The 22,297-nt window shown below is 40.8% G+C and overlaps 2 protein-coding genes across 2 annotated transcripts in view; one reads left to right on the top strand and one right to left on the bottom strand.

Moving 5' to 3' along the window:
• Positions 1–22,297, top strand: part of LOC142962666 (ecto-NOX disulfide-thiol exchanger 2-like) — a 148,958-nt gene that overhangs the window by 27,117 nt on the left and 99,544 nt on the right. Inside the window, exon 3 of the mRNA XM_076103262.1 lies at positions 12,280–12,429. Coding sequence (XP_075959377.1) covers positions 12,280–12,429 — 150 coding nt within the window. The remainder of the gene's footprint in view (positions 1–12,279; positions 12,430–22,297) is intronic.
• LOC142962698 (E3 ubiquitin-protein ligase TRIM39-like) lies at positions 18,791–21,620 on the bottom strand. Its single transcript, XM_076103308.1, has 2 exons — positions 21,514–21,620; positions 18,791–21,368 (listed from the first exon to the last, which is right to left on the bottom strand). The coding sequence occupies exon 2, from the start codon at positions 21,364–21,366 to the stop codon at positions 19,744–19,746; it is 1,623 nt and encodes a 540-aa protein (XP_075959423.1). The 5' UTR covers positions 21,367–21,368; positions 21,514–21,620; the 3' UTR covers positions 18,791–19,743.

Below are 22,297 nucleotides of genomic sequence, written 5' to 3'. Positions count from 1 at the left end.
GGAGATGCCTAATGATGAATATGACATTTAACATGTATAAAATGAAAGTATAAAATATTCAGGATGGTCTGTAGCATGTTTCAGTATCACCAACGTGTCTATATGTGTGTGTGTGTGTGTGTGTGTGCATAATTTCCTGTGATAGAAGCAGAACATGTGGCACAGAGTTGTGCACAGAGAGCTGTTACGGAGGTGGACTCATTGTGATTTACAACAAAAGGTTGTTAAAATAGCCACAGTGTGTCCAGAGCATAATAATGAACTGAGACATTTAAAAACCTGCATGCAATGTAAAATATCAAACAGAAAGTGACCTTATGAATGTAAAATGTCAGTGGGGATGTGGTACCACTCGTGTGAGTAGCCCAAAAATATGTTTTATCTTGGTAATACTGAAAGTTAGAATTATATGCTCTAAATAGGACACATATTGATGTCTTGTGAGAGAAGCCTTATTTTTAAATGTCACTCTCTGCTAGGAAGTTATTACATTTTGCCTGACACTGAAACTATGTTTCCCTTTTCTAAGCAGCACCTTCATTAGAGTTTATATCCGTTTTGACACCTCTGTTGGTAAGATAATGCCTCCTTCCTGTCCTGTTTGTGTTCAATATCTCCACAGCACAGAACAGTGAGTAGGCTCTATGTTATATTGTCAATGGAAACAGATCTCCCTCCTCTCTTTACTTCTGCTAAAGCTGTACAGATGAGGAGGTTTCACACCAGCAATCTCATTCGCACAGCTTCTGCTGTCTCAATACATGGCCCAACACCCAATAAATCTGCAGCCGGCCTTTTTATGTACAAGAATGTTAACAAACAGTCGGCACAAAGCGCAGTTTATAGAAAGCAGGCCGAGTGGTTTCACCGGCTCTTTTTAAGCCTCTTTTCACAGAGAGGTGTCGATTTGATAAGTCGTCACCACTGGCCTGGCAGATGCGTGGCTGTTTTTCGCTATTGCATGCAGAAGTGCATGTGGCTGAGTGTGATACAGACGCAACAAAGAGAGCGTGTAGGCGTGCGTCTGTGTTTATGTATGCCTGTGTGCTCGTGTGTGTGTGTGCGTGTGTGTGCGTGCGTGTGTGTGCGTGTGTGTGTGTACGTCTTTGTGTACGAGAGCGACTGTGTGCGTAATGTCTCTTGCAGCCTCACTGTGTGTGTGTGTGTACAACATGGAGCTGACAGCTGGCGCTGCTGAGATCTTCAGTCTGCATTGAGATCTCTGTGGAAAGAGTCAAACTGAACAACAACAGCTGGTACAATTGCCAACAGATACCTGTCACCACGGGTTACGGTGTCACCATGGATACCCTACTCTGCATAGCCCAATTCTTCGAGCCTTCATGGCCCTGTGCACATTTTTTAAGCATGGTACCATGTTCAGCAACGTTAACGTCTACTTGGAAAAGCATAACATGTTTTATTCTGTATATCAAAGGATGTCAAGGATGATAATGTTCCCCTATTTTACTCTCTACTCATTCCTGCACCTCAATACGGACCTCTAAGTCTAATATTAGTGTCTGAGGGTAAATAACGAACACTGAAAATGTTTATACCCAGTCTCATATGACAAAAATAGTTCGCAAAAGGGTATCATGAAAACTTAAAGCTACATTCATTTATTTTTTTGGCCACTTGGGGCCAGCATAAACAAGCTCACACAATATTGACAAGGAGATATGGCTAACATGCTAGTGGTTCCTTATTGACAACATGAGCATTAATTTGGGCTTTCTGTCCATCTGATAACCGTTAGGTTAAATATTCTCTCTCCTTTAGGCTCTGTCTCCACCTGTAGCGACTAAATGCTCCACTATGTTCATCTAATCACAGACTAAAGCAGGCAAGTTGTGTAAAGTTCTTTTTTTTACTATGAACAGCTGGCTGCTGCTGCTGGAACCAATGCTGATGAGAGCAGTGACAGTGAACCAAATAAGTCAGTAAATAAGAGGGTTTGCCACTACAATCGATCCTTCTACATTAAACACATAGGTTTTGTCCATTGTTAATATAAAAATATTGATTGTAGCAGCTATGAGTTTCACTTTGACAAATTGTAGACTGAGTAGGTTTTAGAATAAAACCTTTTCCGCTGTTGCCCTGAGAGAATAACGAGGAACTGTATGTTTGAAATTGATTGAGTACATTGTGCCACTGGGTTATGGGCACAGCCTGTACAAGCAGTAATGATGAAGGTCAGAAATCGCCTGGAGAAGCTGTAGCACTCATCTCGGTTCATTCCAACGGATCATAAACTTTACTTTCTCTACCATAGTCACTGGTGTAAATCTCTACTACAAGTGAAAAAGACAGGTGGATTTATCATTGGTACTTTTCCAGCTTTTACTCCTTTCACTGTACTTAGCTGCGAAGCTGTAACTGTGGTTATTTATGTCTGTGTTCGCCTAATGTATGTGCCTCTCATATCTACACCAGAAGCAGGTGTTGTGTCGACAGACAGAGAAACTAGTGATGAATGTTCTTTCACATGTTGTCATTGTTCGTGGCATGAAGTAAGGAGCTTGCCGCGCTGAGATGGACTGGATGCAGGCTGTCCATCCGTCTGCTTTTGTACATCTGGAGCTGAAACGAATATGATAGATTCATTAGAGGTGGGGTTTTCTTTTGCGCATCTCGTCTGCATGAGGGTCTGTGATAACATGAGTTCTCTCCTAAAACTCCGCTTTCTTTCGGAAGTGCAGTTTTTTTTTTTTTTTTTTTTTTTTTGCCAGGTCATTACTGTATTTTTAAAGGTGAGGGACAAATCTCTATAGGGGTCCAAGATAATTTGTTTACTTCTTGCCATCTTATACATTTCACCCCTTGTTGTTCCTTCTGCTAAAAATACTCAGGCACCAAGTGAAAAGCCAGGTTAATATCCTTATGAGGATGCTTCGTGTGCCCAGTGTGCCAAACCAGCTTTTGCTAATCCCAATCAGTCAGGCACCTTGTTTATTCATCTGTTGTGGTCATCTGTCGCTCAGCGTAGTCTGCTAGTTTTACACCCGAGACCTTCACTAATGTCGTTGAGCCGGACGGTCCCGGCTATGAATAGAGCAGTGACTTCTTCCAGTGGTTGACTTCTCTATCAGCAGCTCTTCTCACCTGCAGACTCTCACATGTCTCATGCCAGAGTTCCGTGGGCAAACCTCCAGATATGGAAATGTAGCCGCCGTTGGTCGTGGTCGGAGGCTAAATTTGGAGCCACCACCACCACACATGACGCAACCAGCAATGTGTCACTTGAATGTGACCAATGACAGCCAACCTGGAAATGGGTTATCAGCCAGTAGATTAATGTGAGGGGTTGCACTGCACCCTGAACCCTTAGCTGTGACCGAGTGTGACTTATGAACCTCTATGACAGAAATATTTTCTGTGAAAAGCAAGGCCATCATTGGCTCAGTGTCACCGGCTGCCTGGATGTCTTTGTTCAGCGGGCAGGATGCAGCTAATTCAAGCGATGACAGAAAGGTCATCGATGGCTGACTTTCCTTTCAGCCTCTCTATTAAGACCCATCAGAGGAACTTATTGCAAATACTAGCCTTCAGAAAATGTACTGATTAAAAGATGACATGAAAGGTGTTAATTTACTGCACTTTTATCACATAGAACAGAAATAAAACGTTTTGTCCCAGTGTTGGAGAGTCTAAAGTTCATATTCTGTTATTATGTCCCTTTGTGAAATTCAAATGTGCATCTAAAGATATGAAAAGAAGTTCACTCTCAATTATAATTGTAAAGTTATATGATGATTCAAGCTGAAAATGTGCTGTATCTGTACTGGCAACTCTATCGTATCTTGAGATGTACCGATCCATCGGCTGCCAATCGAAACCGGACGATTTTCAGCTGATTGGCCATAACCAGCCGATCGGTTTCAAATTCCCAATTCTTTGCCGGTGACCTTTACACGTGTGCCGGAGCCATCGCATGACCGTTTTACGTCGGCACACACAGCGCCACGACATGTGTCAGAGAGTGAAGAAGAGGTTTATTTCACAATCAGCCACGACTGCAAGTCCGTGGAGAAACAACTGTAAAAACTTTATTTTGGTTGTGCAGCATAAAGGGCATGAAGGACTTTGTTGTGCAACCTTGTGTTGGAGAATGACAATAAATAAACCTTGAACCATCATTTCGATGAATAGACTAGAGTTCATAATGGTTTTATTTCTGTCACAGCTCTGTCACTTCTTTCCACCTTTCACTCACCTAATTAGTTCATTCAGGGCACCTGCCAGTCACACTCACCTCATCAGCTCATCACTCTCACCTGCTCACTCTACCTCTTCACTATTTAAACCCCTGCCTCAGACACACTCACTGCCAGATCGTTCTTTGCATTCATGCTTAACTTTCCCGCACTCTCCCTTGGACTGATTCCCTGTTGCCGACCCTGCCTGTCCCGGACTACCTCGCCTTGCCTCTGCCCTGGTAACTTACTCAGCCCTTCTGTCCTTGACCACGAGAAATCTGTTGGATTCTTCCAGAGAATCTTCTGCCTGTCGTGTGATGCAAATAAAAGAACTCAACTCATACCAGTCTTGGTGTTGTCGTACTGCTCCTGGGTCCTAACTACACCCGTTACAATTTCATAACAGTTTTCATCGGTGAAGTATACAGACTGGCTGATAATAACAAAAGAAACAGTGTCTCTATTTAATTTACGAACCATTGAAAACACTTATTAACTGGAATATAAAGGCCAAATACAAGCGATGAACTTCTATACACAAATTACTCCTTTGAGAATATAAAGTAGCTGAAGAAAGCTGAGTTGATTTAGCTGTTGAAAGAAAGGGGCCACTGGTGCGCTTTATTCAATATTTTCATCACATACTGTATGAAGGTTTGAAGCAAATGTGTGTTGGCAGCTCTTGTGTCTCCCTGCATCCCCTCCTCATATGTGCCTGTATGGCTAAACATCTTTGGACCTACATTACCATCAAAATGTATGTAGCTATTGAATTGGGTTTAAGTGAATACTCGGCTGCATAATGCATGTTCTTTCTCATATTTTCCAGCACCTATGCAGAGAAGTCTTAGTTCGTGCATTAATTCAAATTCCCCCACTGCTTTTGATATTTTCTTATTGTCATAACAGGCAAATCCGCTCGGCTGCATAGAGTTTCTTTGGTGAAGTTATGTTAAAAAGAACAAATCAAATTCACTCAATGACATATAAATATGTTATGCCTTTGAATGGCCTTTATCTGCTTCAGATGCATGAACACACAGTAATCTTCTACTTGTGTTTTTCATGGCTGGCTAGACTCCCTCTCACCACACACACACACACACATACACACTCTCTCTTGGACACAGACTTCCCGATGCATGAGTTCACCTGCTAGTGTGTGCCAATTTAAACTGGCTCGTAGTTTCATGGCCAGATTCAACAATCTATGAATTTACACAGATAATTCACTCCAGAAGAAAGCAGAAAAATGATGTTGATGATGTTAACAAGGAGAGAGGAAGACAGAGAACATGGTGTAATACTATAATGACCTGACACTGGTTCTTTCATCGTTTGCTGTCCAGTGCTGACTTGATTTGCTGCTGTGCCTGAGCATCCAGTTCCCAGTTTTCGAAAAGCAACAGAAACGCTGGACCCTGAAATGACTGCAGTGGGATATTGTGTCCCAGATTAGTCATCAAAGTAATGAAATATTCATGCTGTGGTTTGTTGGTTTTGGTCATCGCAGTTATTCATGATTGCATCCTGGTTATCGGATCTAACGTTTTTTTTTGGGTTGATTATTTTCTCATCGTTTTCTGTGTCAAGACCAAAGGGGGCATATGCAGAGTGCTCATTTAGTCCAGCCAGCAATGCAAAGGATACCCAAAGATATTCCATTTACAATGATATAAATCTGAAAGGATAATTCTCACAGTAGAACCTGATAACTGCAAAAGTTTTGCATTTTGTGTGTAGCCGTTGTGTTCAGCAGTTGGCTTGAGAGGCAGCACCTCCAAGCTCGCGGCCATTGTACTCTGCCAGGAAACCCTGGACTTCTCACTCCGGTTTGGGAGTAAGAGTCTAACTCAAGTATCTCGGGGTCTTGTTCATGAGTGAGGGTAAGATGTTGTGTGAGATTGACGTGCCGGAGCGGTTCGGACTGTACGGGACCGTCTTGGTGTACAGGGAGCTGAGCCGGAAGCTGACGAATCTCAATTTACAGGTTGATCTGCTTTACAGCTTCCACCGATGGTCATACGCTTTATGTTGCGACCGAAAGAACAAGACTGCGGATACAGGCGGTCAAAATGAGTTTCCTTCCCAGGGTGGCTGGGCTCACCTCCAGAGACTTTGATAAGAAACTCAGAAAGGTAGAAAGAATGAAGCGGGAGATTTTAGCATGCGTTGTATTTGGTCAATGTTCTGAGCAATATCGGAACAATATCCGATCGGAATCATTGTTGGTCAAACATATTGCTGCTTGTGGTCTCTGCCTCTGCATACATTTATTTAGTTCTACCTCCATGCTGCTTTTTTAAGCCACCCGAGCGTCGTAGCTGTCGGGATGGCAGTCGGTCAGTCGATCCACCTCATTGGTCCGCCTGAAATATATCGATAACTATGAGCTGGATTGCCATTCAAATTTTGTAGTGTGTATATATATGTATAGTATATATACATAAAGTGTGTGTATATATGTATGTATATATGTGTGTATGTATGTATGTATGTATATATGTATGTATATATGTATGTATGTATGTATATATGTATGTATATATGTATGTATATATGTATGTATATATGTATATGTATATATGTATGTATATATGTATATGTATATGTACGTATATATATATATGTATATGTACGTATATATATATATATGTATATGTGTATATATGTGTATATATATGTATATGTGTATATATGTGTATATATATGTATGTGTATATATATGTGTATATATATGTATGTATGTGTATATATATGTGTATATATATGTATGTATGTGTATATATATGTGTATATATGTGTATATGTGTATATATATGTATATATGTATATATATGTGTATATGTGTATATATATGTATATATGTATATATATGTATATATGTATATATATATGTATATATGTATATATATATGTATATATGTATATATACATGTATATATGTATATATGTATATATATATTCGTATATATATATTCGTATATATGTATATATATATTCGTATATATATATTCGTATATATGTATATATATATATATATATATATATATATATATATACGTGTATATATATATATACGTGTATATATATTAGATTCTCTGAGCTGCTAGCATGGCTGTAGACTCTTTGCCCTGTTTATCCCGACATCTTTCACAACTGACAAATATAGACGAGGGCTGCAAGTGTACTCCATATGTTTTAAATGATTTTATAAAAACGTGTGTTGGTGCTTGTAGTCTGGCATTGACTCATCTTACTGATAAAAGGGGGGGGGGATCATATTCAGCAGACATTATCCTATGTTGTCCATGGATCTCTCCTACCATTAGGGAGGTCAGATCCATAACATTTACTGTACATGGAGTGTAATGGTTGGCTGTTCAAGTGTTTTCTTCTTTACTGCTCATCTCTCTGTGCATTGAGAAAATGCTCGTCTGCTTGCGTGCAGGACGATAGTGCTGAAAGAGCTGGAGCCATTTTGCAAAAAAAAAAGAACAAAGAGGAAATGTCGTCGGTGTCAAGTGCAAAGCTGATATGAACTCCAGAATGTGATTTCTTGCGGGATATATTCCATTCAGTCTTGTAAGATTTTCAGGTTTCATTCAGTATTATCAAATGTTCACACTTATTTAATATTTCTATTTCTATAACAATGAGCTTAAAGATGCAAAAACACTCGATTGTTGTTGATTAAAAATACTCTGTGGGTTCGTCACTGCTAACAAACCCTCAAATTATACTACGTTTCCATTATTAATACAGAAGTATTGATTAGAGCAGCTTTTAGGGAACTTTTGACACGCACAACTAAGATGTGAATGAGTTATGTTTCCATTAGTGGATGTGGAGGCTTTTCTGACTGTAAAATGTATGACAGCTATATCAGAGAGCACATTAACGAAAATGGAATGAGTCTTTACGCTGCTGCATTAATATTTCATCATATGTGCTCTTTTACAATTTTCAACACAAAATCTCTCCTGCCTCAAGGAACTCCAAAATGTTTGTGAGGGAATTTCAGTCAGTGCTTAACATTTACAATCTGCAATATAATTTCATGCATCATACTGTAACAAATAGCTTGGATGGAACCACTGCTTCTAAAAATGACTAATAGCTGATTATACTAATGCACAAATGTGTATGTTAGGTCTGTACACCAACATAACCTCATCTTGCTCCTTTTTAAAGTGTTTGTGCTTCCTTCTAGAACATAGTATGTCTGCTGCTACAGTAATAGGCATGTTAATAATTAGCAGTTAACTGACAATAATAATTTGGATCAGTTAAATAGTTCAAAATAATATTTAAAGGATTTTTCACCTTAAGTGAGCCTGGACCCAAGTTGTGGCTTACTTCGGGGCGAACCCCCTTCACTTATATCATCGCTATACACACACACAATGGACTTGCAGTACACTGGTGGAAACCTTGACATGACTGGGGAAATGGCTGCATGTATCCACAATGTCGTGGCTGCTAACTCTCCGTGACGGCTAAACTGGGGACTCGGTAGCCTGCTGAAGCTGGTGGTGAATCATGGATTTAACCTGCCAAGGTTAGGGTTGTGCATCGGTTATCATTGTAGCTGGGCGGCTTGTTAGGCTCTTCAACCACAGCAGCCCTGCATGAAAGGTACTAATCTAGTCAGTTGTGATTGGTTAACCAGGATCGGCTATCGGTCAGGCAAATAAATTCAGAATTAGCATCCCCTAACTGCCAGGCAATTCAAAAATATATATCCAGATGCCTGGACACAGATGGAGAGAAGAGATACAGAGTGTAGCTCAGTAAAAACACATCCACACGTTGCACTAAAAACATACCAGACTACAGCGATAGAAACAACAACTTTCAAGATGTTGTTCAGAGTGACATGGGGTTTGTTTTTCATGTAAGACACATCAGGGTGGGGCACACATCGCTACATGTTTTGATGCCGGGAATTCCTAGCAGCACCCCTGTGTACATACCTGTCTTTCACAAACTCTGATCTTTTGGCCCTTACGTTTCCTTTCTTTTATGCTTTTTAGATTAAAAACTTTTGAAAAAAAGAAAGAAAAGAAGAGCGACTTGTCGACTGACAGCAGTAAAATCAAATCGGAATATTAACTGACACTTTGTTCAGTCTTTCACGCGGCTCCAGCGAGAGAGAGAAGTCCCAGACAGACAGATGTTGATGGGCTGCAGACATCTCGGGTGAATGGATGTGTTTGATGTAACCCCTGACAGCTGCGTTCTACACAGACAGCAGAAAAGGTGGAGGAGTTTTTGGGGAGAAATACAGGGGCATGCTTAAGCATGTGTGAACAGTTGCATTGGTATTCACACGTGGGGTCAGAGGACGGTTTTGATAAGGATTCTGTTATCCAAAAACGGGGAAGCAACCGAGTTAATTTGAAGAGCTGGGTTTACAGGGGGACTAAAGGTAAACATGTTTTTTTATGTCAGACTTTAGATTACAGCACCGCTGCTCTCAGCTTGTGGTTAAAATGGAAATACCTGCAAGGTGTTTCATTGTTTTTTTTCTTCCAAGAATTGATGTGTAGCTATGTGTACTTGCATCAAAACATGCCGCATATATGCATAGAGATATAAAATGAAAATATCAAGCACAGTGAAACAAAAAGATGGTTGAAGGACCGTGCAGAGAAAGGCTCCATCTGTCCCCGTTGCATAGTGAATGGGGGAGGAGGCTCAGCTGAATGAAGGCCGCTATTAAAATCTCTTGTAAACACGTTATCGGCCCGGTCTTGTCCAATATATAGAATGAGATATAACGGTGATTTAGAGGCTGAGCCGCATCCATAAATGCATGAAGCCAATCTCATGTCAGCGTCTGCTGGCACCTTTCTGTGCATCCTGATGTGCAGTAGTTGCATGGAAGAAGAAAAAAAGGGGATGGGACAAGTAAATATATTAACTACAAAGACAAAAATGTATGGCTTGAGGCCAACTGTCAGAACAAAAGAAAAACAGAGTTCCGTGGCATTAAGCATGCATTTTTGTTCATGATTGGACCAATACCGGCAAAATGCATGCATTATTCGGATGAGTTTTAATCTGGATTTAAAGTAAAATGTTACAACATCTGCAGCAAAGACGTAGTTAAAACTAAGCTGTGTCAGATATAGTTATAATCCTGATACAAGATACATAACCTTTCTCTATGCAGATTTTTACCCAAATAATATTGTTTTTGTCCCCAATTTTCATTTGGATTTTGTGTCCAGTAGCCTCTAAGTTTCCAGTTGCTGGATGATACTCATACTTCTAGCTAAAGCTCCAAATGTGCCTTTGTTTAAATACAGGTAGGAGTGGATTTGGATGAAAACACAAATGAGCTCCTGATCATTTGATAGAGTGTCTCTAAGTACATAACTTCAAAAAATAAAAAAAAAATAAAAATGGCTCAATTAAACATTAATGCTCCAAAATGGTACTTTAAAAAGCAGGATTTTCTGGATTATTGTGTTGCTGGATATTGAAATAAGGCTCCTCAGAGAAAGATGGTGATGTGATGGGAAAGCTGAGAGGTTCCTTTTTAATTCATTGCAATCAATTATGCAACTCTTCTTCTTTTTTTTTTTTCAATGAGCAACAAAAATAATATCAGTCACTCTCTCACACAAGCACTCAGTGAAATCCAAATAACATTGAGAACCTGCGTTTCAACCCCCCTGTGAGTGATCAATGACGCTGACTGGGTCTGAGAGAGAGAAGGATTCACTTGTCATCATCCAGATCATTCCATTGGAAAAAAACTGAGACATGCAGAAACAGGTGTTAATTAAGAGTTACGCATTTCACATTAGTATGGAACTGGTGTCTTACAAGTTCTCCTCAGAATAACAAGCAGATAATAGCTGATGTTTTAGCCCGTATTTGTTATTCATTCCTCAGGGTTTGTAAATAAATCAGTGTTTTGACCATTACTCAAGGATGTGACTTTATTTATTGCTCTACGTGTCTGACTATTGAGTCTATTAAAGGAACAGAATAACATGAAAGTGATGTTAATGAAAATGAAGTATTTATAGTACAGAATATAGAGGTTGGTTGATTTGCATTAAAGTCCAGACTCTGTGTGCGTGTGTGTGTGTGTGTTTTAGTGTGTGTGCGTGCAGACAGTCTGCCCACATTAATAAGATATTTGAGGTAAGATCTAGAAATTCATGGCAGCATCTCAGGATAGAAATATTTTATCGGGTTTGTAGTTTATTATATCTCATCCTCCGGCTGCCGGTGATGTTTTTAAGAACTTGTTTCGGACATTACTGGTAGGGGAAGATCAACTCTGTCTAATGTCTTTTAATAAGATATGTTCACAGCATTTCAGACGTTATCAGTCTCCGTTTTTAAATTTTTTAACATCTTGAAAGATAATAGGGAGCAAAGGTCATTGTGAAATATGTTTTGTTATATGTGTAATGCAGACATCTACTTGACAATTCTTTTGGCTCAGTTATGAGTCTTTATGCTTGCAGGCATTATGTTTTCTGGCAGTCCGTGCGTCCCATTCTCATGAAAGCGATATCTCAGAAACACCTCAAACTAATTTCTTCAAAGTGTCTTCAAAATCTGTATCCGGTTAACACAACTTTAAAGGAATACTTCTCCCACAAAATGACCATTTGTTTATCAGTTGCTCACCCCGTGTTACCTTGTTCCTACGGTGAAGGAAGAATTAGAAAAGCTGAGAAAGGTCTTGATGAATTGGGGTAAATGGGAAGAACGTTTGGCAACTACAAATCTAACTCTCACACAGCTCGTGCAGTATAATCCAAGTCTTATTTGGATGTTATTTATTCAGTCGTATGCTCACTACTTCCCAAACGCGGCTCCCATTTACCTCAATTCATCAAGACCATTAGTTCATTATTATTCTCCGTGGAGAACTGCAAGAAAAACAGTTTTCTTCGATACGAATACAAAGTAACACGGGGTGAGTAATCGATAAACAAATGGTCATTTTGTGGATGAAGTAGTTCTTGTAAGATGCATATTGCTGTGTGTGACCACACATGATTGTGCCCCGCTGTTTTGTAACGTGGTACTTGTTGTCATGTTTTAGGGCTCAGCGCTCTGCCCTTTGACCCAACGGCCAGCAATGACGCTCTCCACTTCAACAGCTCCAACGGGCCGCTGGTGACAGAGTGTGCCTCGGTGGAAAACACTGCTGGAAACAACTGCAAGAAGAGGAAAAGAACCAGTCTGCCTCCAGGTACTGACGATACTTCCTCACTACAGTAACGGCGTGACACGAAAGAATATAGAAACCCCGTCCTCTCTGGTTTCTCGGTAAAGCCCCAATACTATTATGTGTTGTGCTGCACAGCCACTGCCTTGAATTACAGTGGCTCACTATGTCTGGTTGGATGTTTCCTGATGGAATGTAATTTAAATGCTACCAGCATCAAATAACTGCTGGTGAGAGATAAATTCTAATCCTGTTATTTTGAGACGGTCTGAAAGAGGTAGCCTTGTTTGGTCTTGGCTGTTTTTGATTAGCTTGCTGTAGCCCGCGGCTCTGCTCGTCTGGACTGTTTGGAGGTCACACGGCTAAAACCAGGAGGCGGCACAATGGAGATCTCTCATCCGCCTGCCTCTCACCATGCCAACAGACCCGCCAATCAAAAGCTCCCAAGCCTTCAGCTCTCTGACCCGTTAGACACCAAATACTGTGGCGATGTCCTTGTGTGCAAATACATGCACTGTAGTTTCTGCCTGTGTGCGCGTGTTTCACCCAATGAGCCTAATTTTCATCAGGGCCAGTGTGCTGTCTAATTAACGAAGGGCTTTCTAATTGATTGCATTATGAGCGGTAGAAAGAAGAGGGCCCTTAAGACGTAGAGGTGTTTCTCCATGTTTTCATCCGTCGGGGTGACGCTAATTGGTCTGGATTTAAAATCTGGCAGAGATGCACAGGGGCTCCAAATGAACTAATATGAGTACTTGCAGGGCACAGCTTACTCACTGGTGGTGCTCATAGTCAAACATGGCCTGTGGAACCTCACACTAGCTGGCTAAATGCCTTATTTTTCTCCTGCCAGAGACAGTCGGCAACAATTCCATCAAAGATTTGCGTCCTTTGTGCTATTATAGATACAATCCCCAGAGGTAGAGATAAGGTAGTCCACCTGGGGAGAATCTGCACATGACCCATCTTTCTTTCAGTCTCACCGCTGGCTAGTGTTACCAATTATGTAAGGAAGATAATGCTTCTCCCCCAGTCAACAGCAGTGTTGACCTTGCAGGTACTATCCCCTTAAATCTTGAACAAACAAAGCCGAACTATTTCAAGCTGCTGAGATTGCTTTTTAATTCGAAAATATATCTTGTTTCTCCATAATGACGATAAAGAGCTAATGAATATAATATTCATTATGTATTGCAACACTGTCAAGGGTGTACCGTGCCCCAGGCTTATTGCATGCTGGGATTTGCAGAAGCCCTCTTGGACCCACTAGTCGTAATCTATTTAGAATCAAAGATGAACGGATGGATGAATTAAGGGACTTTTCACGTTACTAATTAGGGTTAGGTATTGTGAATATATCCTCTGTATTATCACAATGTTGATACAAGTAATATAATAATAAATTGATGAGGAATTGTCTAATACATCCAAAGAAGAATGTCTGTATCAGGCTAATCCAGCAAATGTCCTACCTAACATGTCAAATCAAGTACATTTTATCCACACACATATATATGACCTCGCTATGAGTGAAATATATAGAAATGAGGCTTTGCCTGGCAAGTCTGCAGCTCCTCTGTCTTTTACCATTCTATCCTGTAGGACTTCGATCGGTTGTCTCTCCAATTAGCGGCAGTTTCCTTCCTTCCAGGTGCTGCTATTTTCTATTTGTCATACTCTGATAAAACAACCACGGGTGCCTTCAGATGAGTAAACTCTGCTTCTTCTTAGTTTTTACCATTTTTGTTTAGTGATTTAAATGTCCTCTCTTTGCCACATTCTGTCCCTGCATTGTTTAGAAATATGAATTTGGAGGGGACACCTGGTGCCACAGATCCAGTGAAAATAACAGAAGAAAAGAAAAGGTGCAGCAGGTGCATTTATAAAAGCGACCTCTGTGACAAGAGCTTCAGTGGGCATGAAAAGCAGCGCCCCAGAGTTGCAGTGCAGTATGACTCACCACCATTTGTGTATAAAGGAAAACAGATGAGCTTAGCATGGTTTTCACAATTTATCATTTACTTTTTATAGACACTATTTTTTATTTATTTGTCAACCACAGAGTCCTTTGAAAGAGTTCACTGAAGCACTTTCGCTGTACTGATGTTTCTCAAAACCACAAACCGACAGCTGGAAATAAATTAAGTTAATTTTGTATAAAGTCAAGTGTGTGTGTGTGTGTGTGTGTGTGTGTGTGTGTGTGTGTGTGTGTGTGTGTGTGTGTGTGTGTGTGTGTGTGTGTGTGTGTGTGTGTGTGTGTGTGTGTGTGTGTGTGTGTGTGTGTGTGTGTGTGTGTGTGTGTGTGTGTGTGTGTGTGTGTGTGTGTGGTCTGCTCGGATTAAAGCCTGTCAGGAAGCCTTACGATCAAAGCCTTTGTGAAGCACAAATCTGATCTTCCACTGGAAAAGCCACCCATTTCTTTTCACGTCCATCTTAGAGATACAGTAGAGAACAAAGTCACTCATCCATTATTTTTCTCTCTGTCAGTCTGAGTTTTTTTTAACACTCTTACAATAAAGGTGCCATTAAAGCAGGATAAGTGCACTACTATCATGATGACACCTCTCGCTGCATTTCCTCACAGCTTCCAGGGAAACCAACAGGAAACCTTCAAGGAAAGACATTTCCAACATTGTCAAAGAAATAGATTGCATGTTCGTTTAATGTAGTTCGTTCTTGTAGGCAAGCTTGCAGCAGGGCTTGTTTTATCTTATCATAGAGTATCCTTTTACTAGGGCTTTCTTATGGCTACCTTGTCACTAAAGCAGCTTTTAAATTCCCAAAAATGTAATAGTTTATGGTGTTTTTACTGCCTGATTCTGCATTTCTCTTTTTCCTTTTGCTTGATTTTCAATTTGGAGGTTCAATACATAGCATCAGTTCTTTGTGTGACAGTGATAAAGGTATATCTTTGCTGTATATCATACTTCCACGGATGAAAACAAGGCTTTGAAACAAATAATATAAATTGAGGATTTTTATTGTTTGAATAACTCCAGTTTCTTGAGTAAATGTTTCAGCCGTATATGCTGTTCCATTAGCCGCATGTTGTTGCACAGCATGTAGCAGCTGTGTAGAGTGCACATGTTTAACACAGAAGTAGCAGGAAAGCTAATAATAGCCTAGTAACAAATCCTCAAGAGCATTGTTCCATCAAGCTAATGAGTATGGCCCAGTAATAGCAGATCAATGATTACAGATGATTAGTGTTTCCCTGCGCCGGCTATGACCCCACTGTCTAGCAGTTGTAGCTGCTTGCTAACTTGGAAGTCCCTCCCTGAAGTACCGGTAGCTAAATGATGGAGGTCTGCAACAGCTGGAGCTTTGGATTTACTGGCTTAGAGGGTGTGATTCTGTCTGCCTCCAGGTCGTCTCCGGCTCCAGTCAGGTCCTCCGGTCCTCCGAGGGACGACTGATGGAGCACCGACTCATTAGCAGCCATGTGGATTTAGTCGCGTTAAGGGACCCACATGGATATATTTATCTCATTACATTTGGCAATTCATTAGACACACATACTGACGGGCAAAGACATGTGGTCCTGTGGAAACATGGACGCAACACACACCACATGATGCACTTGTATTTTTCACAAACTGCCATTCATTAAGCCTGTGTAATAACCCAGACCAATGTACTCCGAGACTCTATTCATGATCTAACACAGTGAGACAAACATCAGGACGTCCTGTTAGGAAAAAGTAATGCAGACGTGTAGTTTATACCTTATCTAGCATGACAGGGAGGGGGTTCGGTTATCATTTGAGCTAAATGCTAACACCAAGATGCTAATGCTCCAAATGACATGCTGATTTTTAGCAGGTAGTATGTTTACTGTGTTCATCATATTTACCTTCTTATCTCATTATGTAAGCATGATAATATTAGCTAATTAGCAAAAAAACAGTAACATTGAAGATGATGGGAAAGGCATTAGTTTTGCAGGTATTTTTTCATGAACCAAAGTATTGTGGTGTAGTATTAATGATGGCAGGGCTTAACACCAGTAGGTGTTGACTAATGAGATCATATGTAGCTCAATGGAGACAAAGTTGTTCAAAGCTCTGTAGGTGGACAACACCAATACATCCCAACCACACAACACCAATTATTATTATTATATTTCAGAGTGTGAGTCAGACAATATTTTGAATTATGAATATGTATTAGCTGGAAAGTGACAAATGAAGTGTCCTGTGCATTTTAATAGAAAAGCTTTTCAGTTGCACTCTTTGTGGTTCATTTAGATAGAAGTTTCACACTTTTCATTACTCACTCTTGCTCTTTACCTCACCAGCGACTCTTTTCAAACAATGCGTAGCAAAGACTGCCTCGGGGCCTCCGTACAAACTGCTGGAGTTGACTTGTTTTTTTCATGGGTATCAGCATTTCACAGCAGTCCAGGATCATCCTCTCTTTGCAGTTCTGTTGTGATAAAACAAAACCAAGTGAACAGAAAGAGCAGTTAAAAAGCTGCTGGTGTGCTCATGTGTTCACTCGTTGACTGGATGAATAGAAGTTACATGTGATGTGCTCTGGGTTAGCTTCACAAATCAGCAGCTGTTTTACTGCACCAGAAGCAGTACACACTCCAGGACTGTGCTTTTAATTTGAAAATGCTGCTTGATAGAAAACTGTCAACAAAGACAGTTTCACCACGTCTGTTTCCATGACAGTATTACACACATTTGAAATAGAGAAGAGCTGCTATATTTAAACCACAATTGAGGCTATTACCGCAGTTTATTCAGCCTGGGATGATTAACCAAAACATTCTACGTTCAGCATTGTAAATATGTTGAAAAATGAAAATATTGTCATAATGCAGTCTCAAGTATATTAGCCTTTGTAAGGCTGACCTCCTTCACCAGCTTTTTTTTTTACATGTCAGTACATGTACGTTTTCCAGCACTATTAGCAGTAAAACGAAGCACATTTTGCGTAACGTTTACCCAAGGTGTCTCTTCATACAGCACCTGCACATTTCTATTCCCATTTTGCAGATAACATGTTTTCACTTGAGACGTGGCATGCCATTATCTGTGTCAAACCATTAAATGCTCATTCCTGTGTTTTGTGAAAGGCAGAATTATCATTATTTTTCAAAATGCACTGAGAGAGAAAAGCGGTGGATTATTTTGCGATTGGTGGCTTCAAAATTGCTAAGTGTATGTTGTGGGAATCTCAGGCTGTCAGGAGAGTCTCTAATTTGTGTTTATATTCCTCAAAGTGACAGATGCACTTTAATTGCTTATGGAAGTAATTCAGCATTCAGTGTGTTTATCTGTTGGCAGGATTTCTTAGATTGTTGCGAGCGTTTATCAAGTGTGTTGTCCAGATAAAACAAAATCAAGGAGATTACTGTTCTGCAATTTTCTAAATCACCTTTATTATTATTATTTTTCCCCCCTCATCAGTATATCCAACATACATACAGTACCAGGGCTGCATTTTCATTATCAAACAAAGTGTTTAGTTGTTAAAAACATGAATCATTTAAAACAAAATTGAAACATCAGAACACAGAATGGTCATCACAATTTCTCAGACTCCAAAGTGACATCAAAATGAAAAAGGATTTGTTCCGTCAAATACATTTTAGAGAGAATTGCAACAATCACTTCACTAATAATTTCTGCATGAATACAGACAATTCACCCTCGATACATCACATGTGTATAAAGTGTCACTTTTCAGATAGCGTGGTCCTCTTTGATTTGACATTATTTATCTTCCTCACTTAAAAAAGCCAAAAAAGCGTGATCATTGAAAGAAAACTGGTGAGTTCTATTAACAGACATTATGGAGATACTGTACAAGGTTTTTATCCAACAGCTCCACACACTCATTAGCCCCGTGTGTGGTCTCTCAGCTCTTAATGATACAACGATTCAGTGGGCCAAGCTGACCGACTCTCGTGAAGCTCTTCAGCTACTTTATGTCCAGATGAGATTATAACAACCTCATTTAAGAGACGAGCAGCATCATGACGAATAAAACACAAAAAAACAAATCAAGTCCTGGAGAATGAAAGGACACAATGCATTGTTTGTTTGTGTCCTCTATCAGCAGGACCACATCTGCGACTTCCGAAACTGTCACACATCACTGTTGAATCAGCTTTATGATGTGACAACACCATCATTTAGTTTGGTTCAGCACAAAGAATGACTTCGGTTCGTTTTTTGGGGAAGATCATGTTTTGGGTTAAAATAAGGACTTTGTGAAGGTTAGCAGACCGTTGTTGTCTTGGTTACAATAATAAACACATGGTTATGGTTCGGGGACGACAGTGGTCGTGCTTTTTCAAAAAGTTGTCGTTGACATATTCTTTCATAATAACTACGGCCTCTAGAGAGCCGTGTCGCTTGAATCCATTCTACTTGGGAAAACAGTCTCCCAAAAAAAAAAAAACGGCAACGTATACACGACTCAAAGAAAGAGAAACAGAATTAAATGTTACCCACCGACAAACAAACAAACACACTTTAATTGGCTCTGCTCAATAAACAGTTGCTTAAGTCTCTCCTAACCAAATAGATTTGCTGTGTTTGAATTTGGAAAGCAGGTTTGGCTGATTTTAATTAGAGGACACAACGTCATGCCAGTCGGGCCCCTGAGTTGCGACTGATTCATTCAATAACAACCCTTTTGTTGGAGAAAATAGTTCTCATACAGACTCGCATTATAAGAACTGACTTAATAAGAGTCCTAATATTTGTTTGAATATTTTCTGTGTTGATTTATTTTCCATCGCTCGTTGTGTAATGGGGGATCACTTTGGGATATGCTGTCCCCGGGGTGAATTCCATGTAGGTCAAAGAGTATTTCGTGAACCCAGGAATAGTTATTTAAACCGGCTCTCGGTATCAATCCCATGCATCATGTCAAAACTAAACACTCCTGATATGTGGCACCCCAAAGAGCACAAAACAAGTGCTATAAAATATTTGTAAATGCTATGTTGGCAGGCAAGAGTAGCTCTAAAGTATCAAAATGAATGGCCCGCCCATAAAGATCTCTTTTTGAAACCCAGGGAGATGTATGACTGTAATGTCACATTGTGTGTGTGTGTGTGTGTGTGTGTGTGTGTGTGTGTGTGTGTCCCAGATGTCCTGATGGCTGCATGTGCATTCCCTTGGAGATCCACAGCTGTCTGTATGACAGGCAACAGTAGTGACACACCGCTCTGACACTGATGGATGGGAGGAACAGAATGACACACCGGAGCGTCACAGATAAAAAAAAAACTTTCAGCGCTCTACTGTGATCTCTCTCCAAGTCCCCTTTGCCCCGTCTCTTTTTTGTTTCCCAAAGCCGGAAAACAAAACAAGAAACTCAGCTGTTGCGTTTGACAGGAGTGATGATCAAGGGGGCGGGATTTTTGTCGCCGTCATTGGCGCAGGGGCTGAAGAACGGGAAGAGCTTCTCGGTGAAGTTCCATCCGGTGAAGGAGAAGATGCAAGCCCTGGAGTCTGCGTCGTAAAAGGAGACTTGACCCAGCTCGTAATCCACAAACACGCCCACCTTATGAGGCATCTCCCTCACGTTGAGGCTGACGGCAGGGCTGGCGTTGGCTGTCAACTCATTTCCTTTTCTGAGGTAAATAGTCCAGTATCCGTTCTTGGGGCTCAATCTTATGTCGCCCTTCCTGCTGATGGACTGGTTTGCAACTCCTAAATCCCAGTCTGTTTTGTCTTTAACCTGGACCTCGTAGTAGGATTGTCCTGAGGAGAAACCCTCCTTTGCGAGGACATTAAGGACATGTTCGAACATCTCTGGTTTCTTTGGCACATTCCTCTTCCTGCCTCCATGTGTGACCTGCTTCCCATCCGGAGAAACAACGAGAAGAGGGTTGGCTGTGTCCGGATCCAGAGTCACATCCACAGCATGCCGCTGCACTTCTTTCCAGTCAGGATCACACAGCATCCTTATCTCTTTCGTCACTGTCGTCTCCAACATGGCCATGGCTCCCTGCTCGGTAAACTCACCACTGTTAAGAGTCACATCAGACCAGTTCTTAACCTGAGGCTCAGTGAAGGTAAGAGACAGGAAATTCTCAAGGAACAACAAGGCGTCGTCGGTAAATTGGACCTGATTAAGCTGCGATTTCTTTCGCTTCAGTTGTATAATTTCTCCCTCCAGTTCTTTAATCAAGCCATTTCTCTCCGTTTCAATTTTTTTCTGCTTTGTCTCAATTACCTCAGCCAGCTCTGCATGGCTTCTCCTGATGTAGTCCACCATAGCAGTCATCGCATGCGCGCTGTATGACAGGGCCTTCGCTGCCTTTTTTCTACTAGCGTCCACTGACTGTTGGATCTCGCGAATTTTCTGATGACGCGCCTGGATCATCTCGTCCGTGCTTTCTTTCTTTACTCCCAGCAGGGTCTTTGCTGTTTGAGCCTCATCCTCCAGATTCACTATGTTATGGGTTTTATGGTCACTGTCTTTACAGGACTGGCAAACAAACATGCGATCGACCCTGCAAAACAGTTCCAAAGGCTCGTTATGCGTCTTGCACATCCTGTCCTCCAGGTTCTCAACCGGGTGGATCAGCTTGTGTTTTTTCATGGCTGGAATTTTCTGATGAGGCATCAGATGTGTCTCACAGAATGACAGGAAACACACCAAGCAGGACTTGATGGCTGGGAGCTTGCACCGATCACAGAGCACGTTTCCACTTCCTGCTTTTTCAGGGGTAACACAAGGTCTTTCAGATTTGGGCAACTTTGTGGCCATCTCGGCAATGCACGTGTTAACCCGAAGCATTGGCCTGCTGAAGAAATTCTCTTTACACAGTGGACACTGCATTACAGCAGCGGTAGTGTCCCAGTAGGCTGTGATGCAGTCAAGACAGAAGTTGTGCCCACAGGGAATCGACACGGGTTTATTGAACACAGCCAGACAAATGGAACAAAGAAAACTATCCTCAGCATTTTGACTACTAGCAGCAGCGGCCATGTCTAGAAAATATGAGGAGAAATGATGAAGAAAAGTTAGAGCGGTGTAAAGTCAATCCAGATGCATAGTCGTCTGTGTTAGAAATCACTCAAATAAACTAGTTATTACTAAAGACAAGACTGCAAACATGACAAATTATAACTTTACCTGGTGTGTGTACTTTTTCCAAATATTTCAGATCCGTAAAGAAAAGTAAAAACACGCAGCTCTTTTGCTCCTTTTAGTTTCTCTTTCAGCATTGACGTCAGCGTGACAGTCCCCTCCCACTTCCTTATCTTACAGGTTACAAGTTAACCCATCACAGGCAGCAATTCACTAGTTACCCTTGTTAAGAGCTTTTTTGTCTTCCTTATCCATGAGAGCTTAGTGAGAGACATTAAACATGTCCCCAATCTCGACTTCAAAGGCTCGTATGCAGCTATATGAGCTCTGATGTCTTACAGGTGGGCACTATGTCGGTGCAAATGAAATGAAAGCTCCGAGACAGCACAACATGCTAAATTCTAAATGGGTTTGTGAGCACGCGTGTGTGTGCATTTGCATTACATGAGAGTGCTTAGAGATGGCACCGGCATAATAAACTGTAAATACCGTCTCTTCCGAGGAAACAAGGCTTTGAACACAAACGCTACCCTGCATCCTTGAAGGGCTTTGTCACAGCTGAAATAATCTGTGTGTTGCATACAGGTTTCTATGCATCAGCAGCATTCATGTATGATTGAATGTTTTTTTTTAGTCCTTCATAGGTTTATCCACAAACTGCGCTTTGCAGGAATGTAGGTGTGAGCATATGAAAATGTACTGATGTTTAATACAATTTAAAAAAAACAAGATTGATACATTGTACTTAACCTTTCATTGACACAAATTAATTAGCCCCCATGCAATTGTCGGAAATGCTGGATATGTTTCTAAAAATGTGTATGTGGGC

The sequence above is a fragment of the Anarhichas minor genome, unplaced genomic scaffold, assembly GCF_050575085.1.
Source record: "Anarhichas minor isolate MPS153535 unplaced genomic scaffold, ASM5057508v1 ptg000028l, whole genome shotgun sequence".
Lineage (NCBI taxonomy): Eukaryota > Metazoa > Chordata > Actinopteri > Perciformes > Anarhichadidae > Anarhichas > Anarhichas minor.
The sequence above is the reverse complement of the archived record's forward strand: the minus strand, read 5'-3'. Positions and strand labels throughout refer to the sequence as shown.

Coding starts and splice junctions, on each gene's coding strand:
- LOC142962698 (XM_076103308.1), bottom strand. CDS start 21,366: ATGGCCGCTGCTGCTAGTAGTCAAAATGCTGAGGATAGTTTTCTTTGT.